This window comes from Macadamia integrifolia, chromosome 2 (assembly GCF_013358625.1).
Source record: "Macadamia integrifolia cultivar HAES 741 chromosome 2, SCU_Mint_v3, whole genome shotgun sequence".
Lineage (NCBI taxonomy): Eukaryota > Viridiplantae > Streptophyta > Magnoliopsida > Proteales > Proteaceae > Macadamia > Macadamia integrifolia.
In genome coordinates this window covers 41673280-41693694 of record NC_056558.1, presented here as the reverse complement: position 1 = coordinate 41693694, position 20415 = coordinate 41673280, and the positions used below count along the sequence as shown (strand labels likewise).

At 39.4% G+C, this 20415-nt stretch overlaps 1 protein-coding gene across 3 annotated transcripts in view; it reads left to right on the top strand.

Moving 5' to 3' along the window:
* LOC122065911 (probable anion transporter 6, chloroplastic) overlaps nucleotides 1-20415 on the top strand; it is a 59140-nt gene that overhangs the window by 23700 nt on the left and 15025 nt on the right. For all 3 annotated transcript variants that reach the window (XR_006136159.1, XM_042629741.1, XM_042629735.1), the window contains exons 9-10: nucleotides 3057-3172; nucleotides 18378-18414. Coding sequence is in view for 2 of the 3 variants with exons in the window: in XM_042629741.1 (XP_042485675.1) it covers nucleotides 3057-3172; nucleotides 18378-18414 (153 nt within the window). In the remaining variant the exon portion in view is untranslated. The remainder of the gene's footprint in view (nucleotides 1-3056; nucleotides 3173-18377; nucleotides 18415-20415) is intronic.

The window sequence follows — 20415 nt, the reverse complement described above, 5'->3', positions numbered from 1 at the left end:
CATGTATACTTGGTTTTAAGAGTCCCATTGAGTTGTTATTTGGGTCTCGTACTTTTATTATTCCTCCCAAGGTATTTGGTTGTGTTTTCTTTGTTTGTAATCATTAGGTTCCGTGCAAGATAAATCATTGTGGACTCCGGTGTATTTTTGTGGGCTATTCTCCCACTCAGAAGGGATACCGATGCTATCATCCACCTTCTCGATGACTCTTTGTTTCCATGGATGTGATCTTTTGTGAGACTGAGGCTTACTTCCCACCTCTTCAGGGGGAGTCATCTGGTAGTGAAGAGGTGATTCAGATTCCTACTTTTGATTATCTTTTATACCTTACCATAGATAATGGTGCTACTCAAAGAGATACTGGAATAAAGACTACTTGTTCAGATGTTCCCATTGGTCTAGACTCCAGAGGTTATTGTTCAGGGGGAGCCATCAATTTAGGAGCATGTGGCTTCCATTCAGGGGGAGCCACAGATTTAGCAGAAAACACAGGATGGTCCAGTGATACAGGTATTCTCTCACAAAAAAGGAGAACTGAAACTACCATTCATGCTACCACTACTACTTTATTGCTTCTTGATCCTAAGTCTTCACTTTCATGTATAACCTTTCCCCTTACATTTGATCAGTCTCTTGATGTTCCTATTGCCTATAGAAAAGGTAATAGGATTTGTAATTAGCACCCTATTTCTAACGTACTGTCATATAATGCTCTTTCCCCATCATATTATGCATTTGTGTCTTCCTTCTCTGTTTCTATTCCTAAAACCTGGCAGGAGGCAAATGTAAAACCTAAGTGGAGGAGGCAATTATGAGGAGATGAGAGCTCTTCACAAGAATAACATATGGGATCTGGTTGTTCTTCCCCTGCCAATGGGTGTTCACGGTCAAGAATAATGCTTATGGGACTATGGATAGATACAAGGCAAGAGCCGCAAGACTTGTGGCAAAGGGCTTTATTCAGACTTATGGGATTGACTACCAGGAACCTTTGCCTTGTGGTAAAAATGAATATAGTTCGAGGTATCATCTCCTGTGCAATGAACCGAGGATGGGAGCTACAACAACTAGATGTCAAGAATGCTTTTCTTCATGTAGAGCTGATTGAAGAGGTATATATGGACATTCTACCAGGATACTCTAGTTCAGAAATACAAGGTAGGGTGTGTAAACTGAAGAAAGCTCTATATGGATTGAAGCAATTTCCTAGGGCATGGTCTGATCTTTTTCACAAGGCTATGATAGCTGTTGGCTTTACTCGGAGTAATGTTGATCATACGCTATTTATTAAAATGGCGGGTAATCAGATTATCATGCTGGTAGTTTATGTGGATGATCTTGTTGTTACTGACAATGATATAGATGAAATCTCTAAGCTCAATTCCTATCTTGGTAAGGAGTTTGAGATCAAGGACCTAGGAAAGCTGAAGTACTTTCTTGGCATTGTGGTGGCACATTCAACCAATAATATTTTTCTCTCCCAGAGAAAGTATACCATTGGACCTCATCTCAGAGATTGGTATGTTAGGGTGTAAACCCTTGGATACACCTATTGAGGCTAACACTGATCTCAGAAGCAAGGAAGGTGAATCTGTTGATATAGGTTGGAACCAAAGGTTGGTTGGACGACTCATATATCTATCCCACACATGACCAAACATAGCTCATGCAATAAGTTGGGTGAATCAGTACATGCATAATCCCTATTCCTCACATATGGATGCTGTGAACAGGACTCTTAGGTACTTGAAGACTGCCCTAAGAATGGTATTTTATCCTCTCCTACAGATCATATGAAGATTGAGGCATACATTGATGTTGGTTGGGCAGGTTCCCCAGATGATCGTTGCTCTACTACTGGCTACTGTACATTTGTTGGTGGTAACCTATGTGGCGCAGTAAGAAGCAACCAGTTGTAGCTCGATCAAGTGCAGAGGCTGAGTTTCGACTTATGGCGCATGAGATTTGTGAGATACTGTGGTTGGAGAGTCTTCTTCATGACCTAGGTGTATCCATCCAGATGCCGATGCTGCTATATTGTGATAATAAGTCAGCCATCAGCATTGCACACAACCTTGTTGTATTAAGCATGTCGAGATCGATAGGAATTTCATGAAGGAGAAGTTAGAGCAAGGACTTATCTGTATTCCTTTTGTGCAGAGTGAAGATCAGTTAGTAAATGTTCTTACAAAAGGACTTAATAGTAAATCTTTTTATTTTATTTTGTCCAAGTTGGGTATGTGTGATATCCATGCACCAACTTGAGGGGGAGTGTTGAATGATGCATTATTGCAATAATGGGTTTTAGGGTTTATGTCCAAACGGACCCTTAAGCCCTCTTTAGGGACTTATTTCATTATAAATAGAGGAGGACTGTGCTCATTATTGCTAGAAGTCCGATTCCCTAATCCTTCAATGTCAGTGACAGTTCAACCCACATTGGTTGATAAGCCATTGTCATATCAATAGTTTGCTTGAAAAACAGGTTTGATGTGAACCCATTTTAAGAACCAGGTGGTGGGTCAATTGCTTTGACGGGCCAGGCCAGGTCTTGGAGCAGGCCAGAGATGTATGAATATTGTTGTTACATGGGTTTTGGGTGTGGTTCTGTCTTTTGGAATTGGTTCATGGATCTGCCAAAACTAAATACAGCACAAATTTTTTCTTAATACATCATATATAACAATCATCTACAATTTCCAGGAAATTATTCTAGATGCATTTCATATTTATGTCAGAAAATGAGAACAAATATATAGAAAGAAAAGTGTGCAATTGTGAAATGTTATCGTGTACTCAAAATTGCGATGTTCAACGTAAAGAGTGCTTGGAACTTGCCTAACCTGCATGTGGCGGATATACTACTGTCTTGCCAAATGTGGAGAGGCAGCAGTCTTGCCAACCCATTCCCTCTAAATAGTCTCAAACTCAATTATTTTTTGTAGAACACGAGTTGTTAACTACCCATGCAGTCAAGAATTTATTTTCGATTCCCCCAGTTTTTGTGTATATACTGTTTTATGGCCTTAATTGTCAAACTGGCTTATTATTTGCAGGATGTTCCTTGGAAAGAATTTTTCCAAAGCCGTGCTGTATGGGCGATGATATATGTTCATTTTTGCGGGAGTTGGGGCCACTATACTTGTCTTTCCTGGCTTCCTACTTATTTCAGGTATCTCTAAGCGTATTAGCTGTTTCTTACCATATAATATTTAGTATAAGAAGTCCACGTTCCATTTGCAGGTGCAGAATTTCTCAAACCAGGCAGCATACTCCCAATAAAAGGAAGGCAATATATCTAAATAAGTAAATGCTTTTAATGGGAAAAGATTGGGAAACAATATAACAGTTTATCTAACTTAAAAGTAAGGAAAAAAAGTCAACATTGAAAAGAAAAGAATGGATAACTTAAAATAACTAAACATGTGAAATTTATAACCATGGGAGCAGGACCTGCAAGAGAAGAGATAGAGATTAGAGAGTCAGTACCAGAGAGAAAGAAATTAAGTATCAGTAACATGGGAATTTTTTTTTTTTTGGGGGGGGGGGGGGGGGGGGAATTCTGTACAAAAGTTGTCTCTCCCATTTATTGTTAACACAACATGCTCAAATCATTACCCGTTTTAGCTCTTTCATTGTTTCTTCTCTGGCTGTTTGTGAGTTCATTGTTCGGCCTCTTCCTAAGTCACGTTCTTGATAAGTCTTTGTGTACCAGCATTGTTTTAGTTCCCATACTCCATGGTTCCAGAACATTTGATTATGGAGTTATGGTAGGTAAATGTTTGAAAGTGAAAAAAGGAAAATTACAGCTGGGGTACCAAACATTTTCAGAAACTATGCCTAGGTCACCTCTTATTTGAAATATAATGTGGGGTACCTTTTTCATATTTCCAACTTTTCCCATACCAACAACCGTTGAAAACTCTACCACCACAACCACCACCTTCTCCAACGGAATAGATGTTGCCTTTCGGCGGAAGAGAGTTAGATGCAGCTGCTAAGGAGCAGAGCACTGCCGGTCCTTCCTACTATTTGCCTATTTCTCATGATGGCTGGGTGCTGCCCTCTGCTGCCTCCTGCTCTCTCTCTCTCCCCTGAACCCTTCGACCCCCTCACTCCCCGCTTTCTCCGCCCATGCAAACCCCGCAGCCCCCTCCTTCCCCCTCTTCCATTGTCAAAACTTGCCTCTTGTTTTCTCCTTATAAAGGATCCACTTGCAGAGCAGTTAATGATTCTAATGCATGACCCACTTTCTGCCATGGAGACTGGTCGTCTGGCATGTATCTGAGTTTCTGTTTTTTTATCTTTGTTATTGTCATTTAGTATTGGATTCTTGTGGTTTCCTCATCTCTGTTGTTCATCATGGATAACCCTTGTGTGTGTAAGAATCATCTTTCACCTGTAAGGATCAAAGAAAGACCCTCGACTCCTGTCCTTTATGGATGAGGAGAAAGAGGACGACCAATCTCTACCTTCAGGCTTCAAGATGATGTCTCTTGGGAAGTGGTTTTTTGATAGGTAAATGAATTGTGTTAAAGAAGAAAAAAAAAGTAGAAAATGCAGAAAAAGGTAGTCTAACATCTTCCTTTAGACATGCCTAAAAGGAAGATGACTCCTAACAAGTAGGGACAACGCAGCCCCCACCCCCACCCCCACCTCCCCCCCCCCCCCCCCCAACCAAAAAAAAAAAAAAAAAGCCAAAAGCAGTAAAGCACTCAAAGTCTCAAAGTCAAAAGAAGCTCAATTACATCTGTTATAAACAAAATGGTCCATATCTCCCTTGATGAGAGCAAGGAGCTCATCAGTGAGATCCAAAGGAAGGAGGACAATTTCATTAGCTCCTGTAGCAAAAGCAGCCATGTGTAATCAGCTGGTTGGTTAGCTTCCCACCACACATGATCAATTTCTTTATGAACAAGCTGCCCCATTAAGTGCATGATGTAACTTTTAAGAATTTGCACACTCCAAGGACCAAGGATCTTGCCTTTTGATTTTAAAATCTCTACAGCCAACATAGAATCAGACGTTATGGAGACCTAACAGAATCTTCTTTCCAAACAAAGAGAAACCCTCCTACATATAGCAAGAAGTTCCATATTTAACACCAGAACTATAATTGGAAGTTAGAGATATTGGGGTTAGAGAGGAGGAAGATGAAGAGAAGAGAGGTAGGAAGGAGAGGGAGAGAAGAGTTAGAATATGTGAAAGGAGAGGAACAATGAGATGTGAGATGAGGAACAAGATGGAGAAGTAGAAGAGGGAGAAGAGAGGGAATCGATGGCATGTTGGAATAATGTATTTTGTGAGTGAATCTCACCTATACCAATATATCCTTTACTAATATATTTACAAGGTATTACACAATACCTCCCTAAGGAGGGAAATTACACATACCTCCTTAAGAAGGAAAAGGAAAATAAAACATAATGAGATAAATTACAATACTGCCCTTAGAGTAATATAACTAATATCTCTAACACTCCCCCTCAAGCCGGAGAATAAATATCATGCATTCCCAGCTTGGACAGCAGAGAACTGAACTGATGATGAATAAGACCCTTTTTGAAGATATCAACCAACTGATTTCCAGTCCTCACAAGAGGTGTACATATGTAACCAGTGTTAATCTTCTCCTTAATGAAGTGTCTGTCCACCTCTATGTGCTTTATCTTGTCATGTTGCACAGGGTTGTTGGCTTACTTATGGCAGCCTTGTTGTCATAATAAAGCCTCATAGGTTCCTCAGTATCAAAACTCAATTCTTGGACAAGCCTTCTTAACCAGAGAAGCTCACACACTCCATGAGCCATAGTTCTAAATTCTGCCTTTGCACTAGACTGAGCCACCACAGATTGCTTCTTGCTCCACTATGTAACTAGGTTTCCACCTATAAATGTACAAGAGCCTGATATAGATCTCCTATCAGAGACTGAGCCAGCCTAATCTACATTAGTGAAGCCTTCTATCCTCATGTGGTAATGCTTGGAAAAAAGTACTTTTCCTGGAGAGGACTTCAAGTACCGGAGGATGTGGTAAATCGCATCCAAGTGCCCACTCTTGGGAGCATGCATAAACTGACTCACCACTCCATAAGTAATGTCTGAACGAGTCAAGGACAAATAAATAAGCTTCCCAACTAGCCTTTGATATTTCCCTGCATCAACAAGAGAAGGGCCAACATCTTCCCCTAGCTTTTGATTCTGCTCAATAGGAAAACTTACAGGCTTGCAGCCCAACATTCCTGATTATTTCAAGAGGTCTAGAATAAACTTCCTTTGGCATATATTTATGCCCTTCTTGGATCTAGACACTTTAATTCCCAAGAAATACTTTAAGGATCTTAGATCCTTAATCTCAAACTGTTGGGCTAAGTAGTTCTTCAGATTGATTATCTTAGTTCTGTCATCTCCAGTTACCACAATGTCGTCAACATAGACAATTAAAGCTGTGATGGTGCCATTACCACGGTTAGTGAACAGAGTGTGGTCAGCCTGACTTTAGGAATAGCCATTCTTCAGGATGGCCTGTCGGAATCTTTCAAACCAAGCCTTCGGGGATTGTTTAAGACCATACAGAGCCTTTTTGAGAAGGCACACATTTTCTGCAGCTGAAGGGAACTTGAATCCAGGAGGAGTTTGTATATACACTTCCTCTTCTAAGTTACCATGTAGGTAGGCATTCTTCACATCCAATTGATACAATGGCCGATCCTTATTTGCTGCTAGAGATAAAAGGACCCTTATGGTGCTATGCTTAGCCACAGGAGCAAATGTCTCCTGATAGTCAATCCTATACACTTGACTGTATCCTTTTGCTACCAGCCTTGCTTTATACCTCTCAATAGTACCATTTGACCGGTACTTGATTGTGTAGACCCACTTGCATCCAATTGGAGTTCTCCCCCTTGGAAGGTTAACCAATTTCTAAGTACAAATATCATGGTTTAAAGTATCTCTGATACTGATACGATACCCTCCAATACGTATCTTAAATTTAGCTGACCGATACGATACACACCGATACGATACATGGAATTTTTAAAATCCTTTCGTATCAATATATCCTACGATACATACCACCAATACACTATCAATACCAATACACTATCAATACGTATGGATACTCTATGGAAAATATAAAATCGAGGTGAAATATACGTTTCGGTATGTTTCGATAGGTATCGGTGAGTATTTGTATGTATCGATCGGTACGTATCGATTAGTATCAGTACGTATTGGTGAGTATCGGTATGTATCGATCAGTACGTATTGGTACTTATCGGTGAGTATCGATATGTACCGATACAGTGCGCTACGGTCATATAATGGTCAAGATGGGTTTTTTTAAGAAAACACGATTTTTTGAGGGGTTTTTGTTCCAAAGTTGCTGCCAGCCATATTTCTCTCTAACTAAAGTGGAAATCAAGGTTGGGAATAAGGATTTTACATTTATGGGACAACTACAAACCTTGAATTCTTAGTGCGATACCCCCAATTTAGTGTTTATGCATAATATATGTTATCAATAGCTTTTTTTAATAAATTTTTTATGCAAAAGTGTTTAAAAAGGTGTTTCATATCCATTTATGTGCGTATCTTTAGCGTATCTCCGATACGATACGATACCCTCCGATACATATCTTAATTTTGGTCGGCCGATACGGCGACCAATACCGATACTTTAATCCTTGGGTACAATTTTTTTCAAGGGCCATCATTTCCTCAGTCATAGCTTGCTTCCACTTTGGGTCAGATATAGCTTCAGAAACATTCGTGGGAATAGAAGCAGATGAGAGAGCAATAGTAAATGCAACACCTGCAGGGGATAGAGAGTCATAGGAAACCAACTGGGCTATAGGATTAGTTACAAACTCTCTTTCCCTTCCTAATAGAAATAGGAAGATCTAACTTTGATGTGGAAGGAAGGATATTACCTGACTGAGGAGGGTGGATCTCAAGAGTTGGATTCAAATAGGACTCTTAACAGGTCTTCTTGTTCCTCCTTGTGTACACAATGGTCTCCTTTTCATTACTTGAACCTGAACCACCTCTTGAATGATCACCAACATCAATAATATCCACCTCTTTATGTTTCCCAATATCAAGCATAAAAGGAGAGATAGACAATGGGGAAAGAAAAGGGATCTCATCAGTAGCCTTTTCACCTCCATTATGCTCCCTCTGAAAAGGATGCTGAGGAGAGGCAAAAAAAAGAGTAGACTCAAGGAAGGTGACATCTTTAGAGAGAAACCTTCGTCTGGAAGGAGGAGGATAGCACTTGTATCCCTTAGTAGTGGAGGAGTAGCCAAGAAATATACATTTAAGTGCCTTGGGGTCCAACTTAGTCTGAGAAGACTTATTAACATGGACATAACAGATACACCCAAACACTTTGGGTGGAAGAAAGAAAAAGAAGACTGAGGAGTTCTTGGAGCCAAGGAGTTGTGTTGGTATACGGTTGATCAAATAAGCAGCAGTAAGAAGAGCATTAGACAAAAAAAGTTTTAGGAACATGCAAGCTAAAGAGAAAACTACTACTGACCTCCAACAAATGGTGGTTTTTCCTCTCAGCTACCCCATTTTGTTAGGGTGTATCAACACAAGCTAGCTAATGGATAATGCCATGGTCAGTAAAAAAAGTCTTGGAGACCACCATACATATAATCCCCCCCTTTGTCAGAACGAACAATTTTAATTTTGGTGTCAAATTGTGTACATACCATATGATAAAAATTTTTAAAGGCATCATACACATCACTCTTGTGCTTCATCAGAACAGTCCAAGTAGCACGGGAAAAATCATTAACAAAAGAAACAAAGTAACGAAAACCAAGTAAAGAAGTAGTAGTAGAAGGCCCCCAAACATCAGAGTGCACAATATGAAAAGGAACAGTCTATCTATTATCGTGATAAGGATAGGAGGAACGACAATGTTTAGCAAAAATACACGGTTCACAATGAAAGACATGAGAACTAGGAAAAGAAGTAAATAAATGAGGTAGCTGTTTCCTTATAACAACAAAAGATGGATGCCCCAAACGTTGGTGCCATAACATCACAGAATCCACAGAATTGCTATCAGTACGTCCACACACATAAGATTGAGCTGTAGCCAGAAAAGGTGATTAAGGTTCAAGTAGGTAGAGTTCTTTCTCCTCATGCCCACTGCCAATAATCCTCTTCGTCACCAAGTCCTGAAAGAGAAAATGAGAAGGAAAAAAAAGTGACACAACAGTTTAAGGATTTTGTCAGATGGCTCACAGATAAGAGATTACGGGTAAGGTTAGGAACGTGAAGAACAGAATCAAGTGAAATGGAAGGAGTAACAGGAATGCTACCTTTGCTAGAAATGGAGGAAAGGGAGCCATCGACAACCCTGACTTTATCTCTACCGGAATAAATAGAGTATGTATCATAATAATGAGACATACCAGTCATATGATCCTTAGCACCCGAATCAATAACCCAAGATGGAGCTGTGGAAGGGGCAGATGAGGAAACCTGCAAAGCGGAAGCTGAGGACTCTGGCACTGTAAGGGAAGAAGATGATGAGCCTCCCAGTTGAGACATGACCCTGCGGAATGCTGCAATATCCTCCCTAGTAAGAGAACTGTACTCTGGCTGTGGGCTAGGAGCAGACCGTATAGTAACATGCTCAGTCTCAACACTGTGGGCTCTAGCTCCCCCACTACGTCCACCACGTGCACCACTAGAACCACCACGAGGAGGTCGACCATGAAGAACCTAGCATTTTTCTTTAGTGTGCCCAAACTTCCCACAATGATGACATTGTCTATCATCTCCACGAGGTGGGCCTTGGCCTTAGCCACCACCATGCCAATCCTTCTGAGAGATAGTAGTAAGAGCTGACCGTTTTTCCATGGCCACATGCCTGGCCTCCTCACTCTGCAAATAACTACACACTTCATCAAGTGATGGAAAAGAAGACTAACCGAAAATTTGGATCCGGATTGGCTCATACTCGAGGTTTAGCCCACCAAGCAAAATAAGAACCCGTTCCTTCTCAAGTGTCCGATAAACCTTAGCTTCATCCTCAGGATTGGACAATTGGAGGTCCCTATAGTGATCATACTTCTCCCAGAGACTAATAACAGTGTTGTAGTACTCAGAAATGGTCCTAGTCCCTTGCTTCATGCCAATGACCTGAAGTAGTTGATAAACCCTGGCCGAGTCACCCACACAATCAAAAGTAACATTGTCCCAAGTATCCTTGGCCGTTTCTTTCCTCATAAACCTTCTTCCAATCTGAAGTTTCATGGAAAAAATCAGCCATGTCATAATAGTGGAGTTCTCAGTCTCCCACTTTGGATATGTCGGGTCTTCTAGGTTAAGAGCCTTAATGGTACCTGTAACATAACCTAGTTTTCCTCTACTCCGCAAGGAAAACTTCATAGAATGAGCCCAATCTAAATAGTTGGTGTTGTCCAACTTCATAATAGAGATGGGTATGCGGGTTATCAAAACAATAGGAAGAGGAGGAGAACCACTCGATACACTGGCTGAAACATCATCAGAGAGGGCTCCAAGGCCACTATCTTCAGACATATTGCAGATAAAGGGTCACACACAAAGTGGGGAGTACAAACTCTACCCAAAAAATTGCTTTTCCTGAACCAAAAAAATAAACAACCACCAATCCAAGCATACATTTCAAAGGAATTCGCAACATCTACGTCCTTCAAGGTGTAGGACCATAACAAAGGAGCTAAATGCCCCTAACCATCATACCTCACAAGCAAATAGCAGTTGGAAGCATCACAGACAATTTTTTTGGAAGTAAAAACACTAAAAACAGGGCAGGCGATACCTTATATGGATTGATATTTTTGAGTTGTGGCTGCCCAACAGGAGGCTTTTAGCTAGACCAAGAAGGTTAGTACTACACCCTAGGGTGATCCAAATGGGCTTGGTTTCGGCTCCAAAGCTGACCAGATGAGAGAGAAAGAGGAAAAGTAATCCAGGGCTGGCGGTAACCTTACCTAAGCCTGGTTTTGGTCCTTCCAGCCTGCAAGTGTCCCTTTCTTCAAAGAAAAAATCCCCTTGGTGTCTCCATGGTCTCCTTGCATGCTTCCTTCAAGGTTTCTTCAATCTTCTTACATAAAAGTCCCTTTCCTTGGAATCCCTTTGTAACCTAGGGTTCCAAAGAGAAGAGAAGAAGGAAGAAGACAAGTAGTTCGACTCTCAAACCAACCTTATAAGAAGCTGCTCCGATACCAAGTTAGAATATGTGAAAGGAGAGGAACAATGAGATGTGAGATGAGGAAGAAGATGGAGAAGTAGAAGAGGGAGAAGAGAGGGAATCGATGGTATGTTGGAATAGTGTATTTTGTGAGTGAATCTCACCTACACCAATATATACTAATATATTTACAAGGTATTACACAAACCTCCCTAAGGAGGAAAAGAAAAATAAAACATAATGAGATAAATTACAATACTGCCCTTAGAGTAACATAACTAATATCTCTAACAAGAAGTTGAGAGAAGAAAGTAATGGAAGAGTGCAAATCGTGAGTGAGCTATTTGCTCTTCTCACCTATATTAGCCTCACGATAATATCTTAGAGAAATTACATAATGACCCTTAGGGAGGTAAGATAAAAAAATGAAAAATACAACTTAAGACAGCTTAATATAAAGATAGTTCCTAAAGTACCCCTATTACATGAACTTCAACATTTGCCCTCAAGCTGGAGAATAAATGTCATACATTCCCAGCTTCATAAGAGGGTATTGAACTGGTGAGGATGAGACCTTTGGTGAAGATGTCTACCAATTAATCACTTGCCTTCACAAAAGGGGTTCAAATGTTGCCAGAGTCAATCTTCTCTTTGATGAAAATTCCAGTCCACTTCAATTTGCTTTTTTGTTCTATCATGCTACACTGGGTTATGGGCAATGCATATAGCTGCTTTGTTGTCACAATACAGTTGCATAGGTCCTTTGGTATCACGCCTTAACTCAAGAACCAACCGATGTAACAAAATGAGTTCACAAACTCCATGAGCCATTGCCTATATTCAGCCTCTGCACTAGATCTAGCTACAACAGGTTGTTTCTTGCTTCTCCATGTAACCAAGTTACCACCCACAAAAGTACAATAACCAGATGTAGATCATCTGTCAGAGATGGATCTAGCCCAATCAGCATCGGAGTAGCCTTCTATCCTCAAGTGATTGATCCTAGCATATAAAAGTCCTTTTCCCAGAGAGGACTTGAAGTATCTGAGGAGGCGATACACAACATCCAAGTGCCCACTCTTGGCGCATGCATAAACTGGATAGATAGGTCAGCTTCCCCACTAGCCTCTTGTATTTGCTTGCATCAACAAGAGAGAAACCACAATCTTCTCCTAACTTGTGATTTTGCTTAATAGGATAACTTGTTATTGCCGGTTTACACCCTAACATCCCTGTTTCTTTCAACTGATCTAACACAAATTTCCTTCGACAAATATTGATTCCCTTCTTAGACCTTGACACTTTAATTCCAAAGAAATACTTCAAATGTCCTATGTCTTTGATCTCAAATTGTTTGGCCAAGTAGGCTTTCAGCCTAGCTATCTCATCATTGTCATCTCCAGTCACCACTATATCATCAACATATACAATTAACTCTATGATGGTACTATTACCTCTCCGGGTAAATAATGTGTGATCTGCTTGACTTTGGGAACATCCATTCTTTAAAATGGCCCGCCTGAACCTCTCAAACCAAGCCTTTAGAGAATGCTTGAGACCATATATAGCCTTCTTTAGGAGACACACTTTATCATCAGCTGCTGGAAACTTGAAGTAGGAAGGGGGCTACATATACACTTCCTCCTCTAAGTCATCATGGAGGGAGGCATTCTTCATATCCAACTGATATGAGGGTCAATCTCTGTTTGCCACCACAGATAAAAGGACTCTTATAGAGTTATGTTTGGCCACGAGAGCAAAGGTCTCCTGATAATCAATTCCATACACCTGACTGAACCCTTTGGCCGCCAATCTCACCTTGCACCTCCCAATAGCACCATCTGATTGGTACTTGATTGTATAGACCCACCTACATCCAACTGGAACTCTCCCAAGGAAGATCAATCAGTTTCTAAGTCAATTCTTTTCAAGTGCCATCATTTCCTTAGACATGGCTTGCTTTCACTTGGGGTCTATCATACCCTCAATAACAGTTTTAGGGATGACAACGGAAGAAAGAGCAGCAGTAAAGGCAACACTTGTAGGAGAGAGAGCATTATAGGAAACAAATTGGGTTGTAGGATTAGTGCAAGCTCTCTTACCCTTTCATAGGGAGGTCTAACTCAGAAGGAGAAGAAATGTTACTTGACTGAGGGAGATGAAACTTAGGATGTGGATCCAAAGAGGACTCTTGGCAGATCTTTTTTGTTCTTCTTATGTACACAATATCAGGTGTCTTCTTTGTACAAGGTTCACCAGTGTTAACAATAGCCACAATGTCAACATCATCCACCTCCTTATGTTTCCCAATATCAAAAGAAAAAAGTAGTAAGAGGTAAGGGAGTAAGAAATGGAATTGCATCAGCAGTCTTTTCACTTTCACTTGCATTCTCCCCCTGAAGAGGATGCGGATGAGAAGCAAAGAAAGGCATAAACTCAAGGAAGGTGACATCTTTGGAAATAAATCGCCTACGAAATGAAGGATGGTAACACTTGTAGCCTTTGGTAGTGGAAGAGTACCCAAGAAAGAGGCATTTGAGAGCCTTGGGATCGAGTTTGGTGCGGAAGGATTTCTTGACATGCACATAACAGACACAACCAAACACCTTGGGAGGAAGAGAAAAAGTAGAAGACTAAGGAGACAAGAGCACAACGGGGTTATGAGACCCAAGAATTTTGGTAGGCATGTGATTGATGAGAAAAGCAACAGTAAGAATAGCTTCAAACAAAATTTTTTTAGGACATGCATACCAAATAGAAGGCTTCTACCAACTTCTAGCAAATGACTAATTTTCCTCTCAGCTACCCCATTTTGTTGGGGTGTATCAACACAAGCAAGCTGATGTTTAATACCATTGTCAGTAAAAAAAAAGTCTTGTAAACCACCATACATGTGCTCCCCCCCCCCTCTTTAACAGACTGGACAATTTTGATCCTGATCTCAAACTGGGTGTAGACCATTTTATAGAAGTTTTTGAGTGCATCATAAATATAACTTTTCTGTTTCATAAGAATGGTCTAAGTACAACGAAAGAAATCATCAACAAATGAAACAAAGTAACGATGGCCAAAAAAGGAGGTAGTAAGACAAGGTCCCCAAACATTAGTATGCACAATGTGAAAGGGAACAATAGTTCTATTACCATGATGGGGATAAGAAGAACAATGTTTAGCAAAAGTACATGGGTCACAATGAATTATATGAGAAGAAGGAAAAGACGTAAATAAATGAGATATATGTTTCCTCATAACGACAAGAGAGGGATGTTCCAAAAGTTGATGCCAAAGCATAACCGAGTCTATAGAACCACTACCACTACGGCCACATGCATAGGACTGTGGTGTAATAAAAAAAAGATAGTTTTGGCATAAGGTGGGAGAGTTCGCTCTCCTCACATCCACTGCCAATAATCCTATTCGTCACTAAATCCTGAAAAAGACAGTGGAAAGGAAAAATATGATACAAGAATTCAAGGATTTAGTCAAAGTGCTCACAGATAAAAGGTTCAAGGTAAGGTTAGGAACATTAAGAATTGAATTAAGTGAAATAGAAGAGGTAATGGGAATATTGCATTTACTAGAAACAGAGGAGAGGGTACCATTAGCCACCCGCACCTTATCCTTACCAGAACAAATGGAGTAAGAATCATAATAATGGGACATACCAGTCATGTGGTCAGTGGCACCAGAGTCAATGACCCACGACGGAGCTATGGAAGGTGTAGATGTGGTGACATGCAGAGCGGAAGTTGAGGCATCCTGTGAGATAGAAGGGCTATCAAGCTGAGACATGAACCGGCGGAGCACTGCAATATCATCCCTAGAGAAGGAATTGGTATCTGCCTATGAGGGTCCTCTAGGATTAGTCTCTGTCATAGTAGCATGAGCGTAGCCCCTTCTCTATGGCCACCACTTGAGTCTCCCTTGTGAATCTAACGGGCTCTAGCTCTAGGTCTGGATTCTGAATCATTTGGTCCTCGCATGAGGCTGATAATCTATCACCATCATCATCACCACCATGGCCCTAAGCCAAGGAAGGTGTGTGAGTGCCATCTGAGGCAAGGTTCAAGAACTCATTTCATTTCGAAATACTGAAATTTTGTTGAAATAGTGTATTTTTTCCATATGTTTTGCTTAGCCATTTTGGGGGGCAAACGGTTGAAACGAAATGATCGAGATTTCGACGAAATAGTGCATTTTTTGGACCGATGAGCGAAATTTCGAAACAAAATGATCGAAATTTTGGCGAGATGACCGAAACTGTCTTTTTGTGTTTTGTATTTAGTTTGATTTCGGTAAACAGAAAACCTCGAAATATCCAAGATTTCAGCAAGATTTTGCCGATTTTTCAAACCATGATCTGAGGAATGCTACCACACTTCTTTGTCATCATCTCCACCACTACCAAGGGTGGGGTTCAAATGAACGTGGGGTCTATGAGTGAACGCTGCCCTTTTCTACCATATACTCCTTGACGATAGCACCCACTGTGAAGCAATCTCATTGTTGGGATGATCCCCAGCCTCATTTAACATAGGCTAACCTTGACCCCTGACCCACTTATAAAGGGGATCCTCATCTTCTTCCACCTTAAACATTTCGTTCAACTTGATTGGGGTGTATCGTTGTCCATGCCTAGGCGTGTGTGCTTCTCTCTCAATCTCATATTATAATGTGCTTCTAACAAGTCCTCAAGCCTCTTAGCACCCAATCATCTCTGCCTCTTGGAGTGTATGAGGTTGCATGTACATGTTTGCAAAAGCACTTTAATTGCTTTCTTGGTCAGGTTGGGTGAGTCTCTTCCATATTGCACCCACCATTCAGTTGCATAAGAGCAATGAAAAGTATTGTTAGGTGATGGTAAAAGATGATGCATACTTAAATATGAACGAAAAGACAAGGTGATTGGACCAACCAGTAGCAGTGCCATCTTGACCCATAACAACCGTAGCCTGATCGAAACTCCTAGTGGCTAGTGCCCTGAAGCTTTTCATCTGTATCCATTTCAGTTTTTGGTTCCAGTGTTAGCATCAATACCAAATTTATAATTGCATAAATTCTTCACTACCACACAATGCCCTACTCTCACCTCTTGATTGATAATCAAATGAGCATCTGCATTTGGTTTGAGCCTCTCCACCACTTTGTGAACTGCATCTATCAGATATTGTCTCACCAACCAGAAGAGATCAAAAGTTTTGAGAAATTTAAACAAAGAAAAGGTGAGGGAAAGGTTAATGGGGAGCAGGCTGGCCGGAAGTCTGACAGTGTTGCTAAGACTTGAAAGTGATTAGAGATGCTTTTGTTCCCAAGATTTAGTATCACAGGGGATTGATTTTATTTTGTTAGGCGGTTCCCCCGTTGATGGTTTTGCTGAAGGTGGGGGATCTATCTATTTTATGTTGATGTATCTGGCTTGCTTAGACAGTGTATCTTGTATCTTTTTTTTTTTTTTGGTTTTTCTTCTTTAATACAAATGACTTTTTACCTAAAAAAAATATGATTTTGTCTCATCCCAAGTCTATGCTTGTAATTGTACTTGGGATTCATATATTATGTTGAAAACAATGCAAAGTTGTGAGTAAGCAACTAAGTGACAAGTAAGTTGAATTGAGGTGAATAAAGTAAATATTTTTTCTTTTAATCTCATCAATTATTTTTGAAAAAAAAAAAAAAATTCCAAAACCGTCATGTCATAGATTGGCTAGTGTTGTCTAACTTATATTAGTTTGAACTCCATCCATCACATATTACCCTTATTTTTTCAAAAAATTGTTGCAGGAAAATGCATTTTTTCAAAACAGAAAGATTAAAGAATAATTCAATGGCCTAAAAAATAATACGACTCTGTAGGTCGGGCCATTCTATCTTACATATTAAAACTTGAATAAAATATACAATGCTTACTCGTATATTGTTCCAAAAAATTGGATTTGGGAACAAAAATGGTATTTACCTTCAAGCTCCAATATTCCAATCCAAGGTGTTGAAAGGTTGAATGCTGATGACAATGCAAAAACAAAAACAAGTTAACAATGAAGAAATTTATATTTGCGCAAAAAATTTGATATTTTTCGCAAAATATATCTTGTAGGAGTCAAAATCTGCGAAATATGCACCTCTCGGTCGAAACCTGTAGAAATAAGACATGTTTCAACGGGGATGAGGTATTTTAAGTGCCTGGTTCAACCAGTTTCAGTTGAGCCAGGTTGAAACTTACTAAATTTCGAAATTTGGTTGAAACCAGGACCGATACAGTCCCAACTTGGAGTTTAATCTGGGAAGCTTGCGAAACTGGGATATCTTGGTCGGAACTTGATGTTTTGACCATGATCTTGAACCATGAGTATGATTTACCCAAAATAAAAATAATGAACTTGGAATTATGGTAATAGACCTGTAGCTTTTAGCCTTCATTCTGTATTATGGACAACCAATTAGGATTCTTTAAAGAGTTTGGAATGTGTTAGTTTTTAAATCGCTAATTTGTATGATCAGCTTTTCTGGTCTCTCTTTTGTTAGGGGACGGCAAGTCTCTTTCGTAAGTCTCATCTGTTTTGTAAAGTGATAGTCATCTGGCATCCATTCCTTCATTCTGATTAAAAAAAAGAAAGAAAGAATGAAGGATGTAAGTTGAATGTCGTAAGTGCACTAAAAATTTAAGTGATTCATCCGAACTTTTGTGCATTAATATCAGGAGTAAATAGCTGAACTGCTCCATTTATGGTAGTATCTTCAATTATCTAGCCGAACTGCTCCATTTATGGCAGTATCTTGAATTATCAATCAAATTTCTCTGGATTGCTAGTTGTTTAAATATATAGGTATGGTTATTGGGGGTGTAATCAGAACTTCTTAGTTCAACCGTTGGAACTCTTCTTGCTAATGTATTTTGAACAAGGTCATGTTCTAATTTACACTTGACAGATCTTTTACTTGCAATCATAGTTGTCAAGGTGTCCAGGTGCCTTGGTCGCCTTGCATCTGACCTCCTTTAACACCTTGGATTGCCTAGATACCGTGACGACTATGCTTGCAACACTTGGAATCTTTTGTTGATGTATTTTCCAGTATCCTAGGTTTTTATTTTTTATTTTTTATTTATTTTTCCTGGCAAAGCATTATCCTTTTTACGTAATAATATCAGAAAAAAATTAAGTTTCAATTGACATCCTACAGTGAGGAGCTGGATCTAAACTTGACGGAAGCTGCAGGGGTAAGCCTCTGATATATCTTTTTTTTTTTTTTTTTTTTTTTTTTTTTTTTTTTAATCTTTGGTTCCTTGTAGCTTTTGAGTGAAGAATAAAGTAATGCTTTATGCTCTTGGATACATATGAGGTGAAGCATGAGATGGTCATGTTTAAAGTATCTCCGATACCGATACGATACCCTCTGATACGTATCTTAAATTTAGCCAAACGATACGATACACACCGATACGATACATGAAAATTTTAAAATCCTTTCATATCGATATATATCCTACGATACATACCGATATGCTCCAATACACTACCGATACGTACTGATACTCTATGAAAAATATAAAATCTAGGTGAAATATATGTTTCGGTATGTATCGGTACGTATCGGTGAGTATTTGTATGTATCGATCAGTATGTATCGATCAGTATCAGTACGTATCGGTGAGTATCGGTATGTACCGATACAGTGTAAGATGGGTATTTTTTCAAAAAACATGATTTTTTGAGGGGTTTTTGTTCCAAAGTTGCTGTCAGCCATATTTCTCTCTAACTAAAGTGGAAATCGAGGTTGAGAACAAGGATCTTATATTTATGGGACAACTACAAACCTTGAATTCTTGAATTCTTAGTGCAATACCCTCAATTTAATGTTTATGCATAATACATGTTATCAATAGCTTTTTTTAACAATTTTTTTTAATGCAAAAGTATTTAAAAAGGTGTTTCATATCCATTTATGTGCGTATCTTTAGCGTATCTTAGCATATCTCCGATACGATACGATACCCTCTGATACGTATCTTAATTTTGGTCGACCGATACGGCGACCGATACCGATACTTTAATCCTTGCTTGTAATATATCTGAGGAGTTAACATAATCTAGAAACAGTCCAATCAGCAAAGAAGAATAAAATATTGTCCTTTAAATTCTGAATTATGATGGATTAATGGTATTTATGGACCTGGCTTTGCTGTAGTTTATGAAATGTTACTTTGAGCTGTAACTCACTTTGTTTGAATGCTCAACTTCTATCCATATGGAATGCTGGAGATTTTGTTGACAAGATAGCAATTATGATGTTGATATGAATTAGTAGTTCATAGAATATCTCAATACAGATCTTCTAGGAAGCCTAACTGTTGTAGGCCAGAGAATGTTTTGATATAGATGAAAACTAAAATACATTGACCACTCAAGCATGCAATCAACCTAACATCACATACCTCCATCTCATACTAATATTTAGACATGTGTACCTACTACCTCCGCATGTCCACTATTGGGGTTTTCTATAATTTTGGGCATTACATCCTCCCCTCCTTATAAAAATTCCGTCCTCAAAAACGTACCTCAATCGAACCTAAATCTTTTAACGACAGAATATACAACCTTGCAATCTGGGATCTGGAGGGAATTAAAGTTTGGGATGTCGTATAAGGATAGCAGTGATTATAGTGTAATTCAAGAAAACTACAGATGTAGACAAAGAAAAAGATAAACCTTAGGAAGTGACACCTAGGATAATCCTAAAAAATGATACCTAGAGGTTTTGACTTCTGAAAAATCATGCTTAGAAGTTGAAAGCATCAGACTCATAACCCCAATGGTTACCCAAGAAGTCAACTGAGAAATTGCAAAATCTTGGTCTCTCTGGAAGCATGACTAAATAACCTCCCAAATGAAACCAAAATCTATCAAAACAAGCTAGTTTTGTGATGCTGATCATAGGGAGGTGATTTGGAGGATATTCTAGACAATCTAGAGGAGATTTGAAGAATATTCTAGAACATCTAGAGGAGATTTGATTGGGGAATATTCTGTTAAAGATATTCCAGCAACTATGGGGATTGTGGGTTTCACTTTGTGGTTTCTTGCCTTTTATTTTGCAGGGTTGGATAGATATACTACAATCCAGTAATAGTTTGTGTTTTAATATGTTCTCGATGGTTTCCATCTTGAAGGAAGACATAAGTTGTAAGGGATCCTCCTACCGTACTAGAAGTTTCATA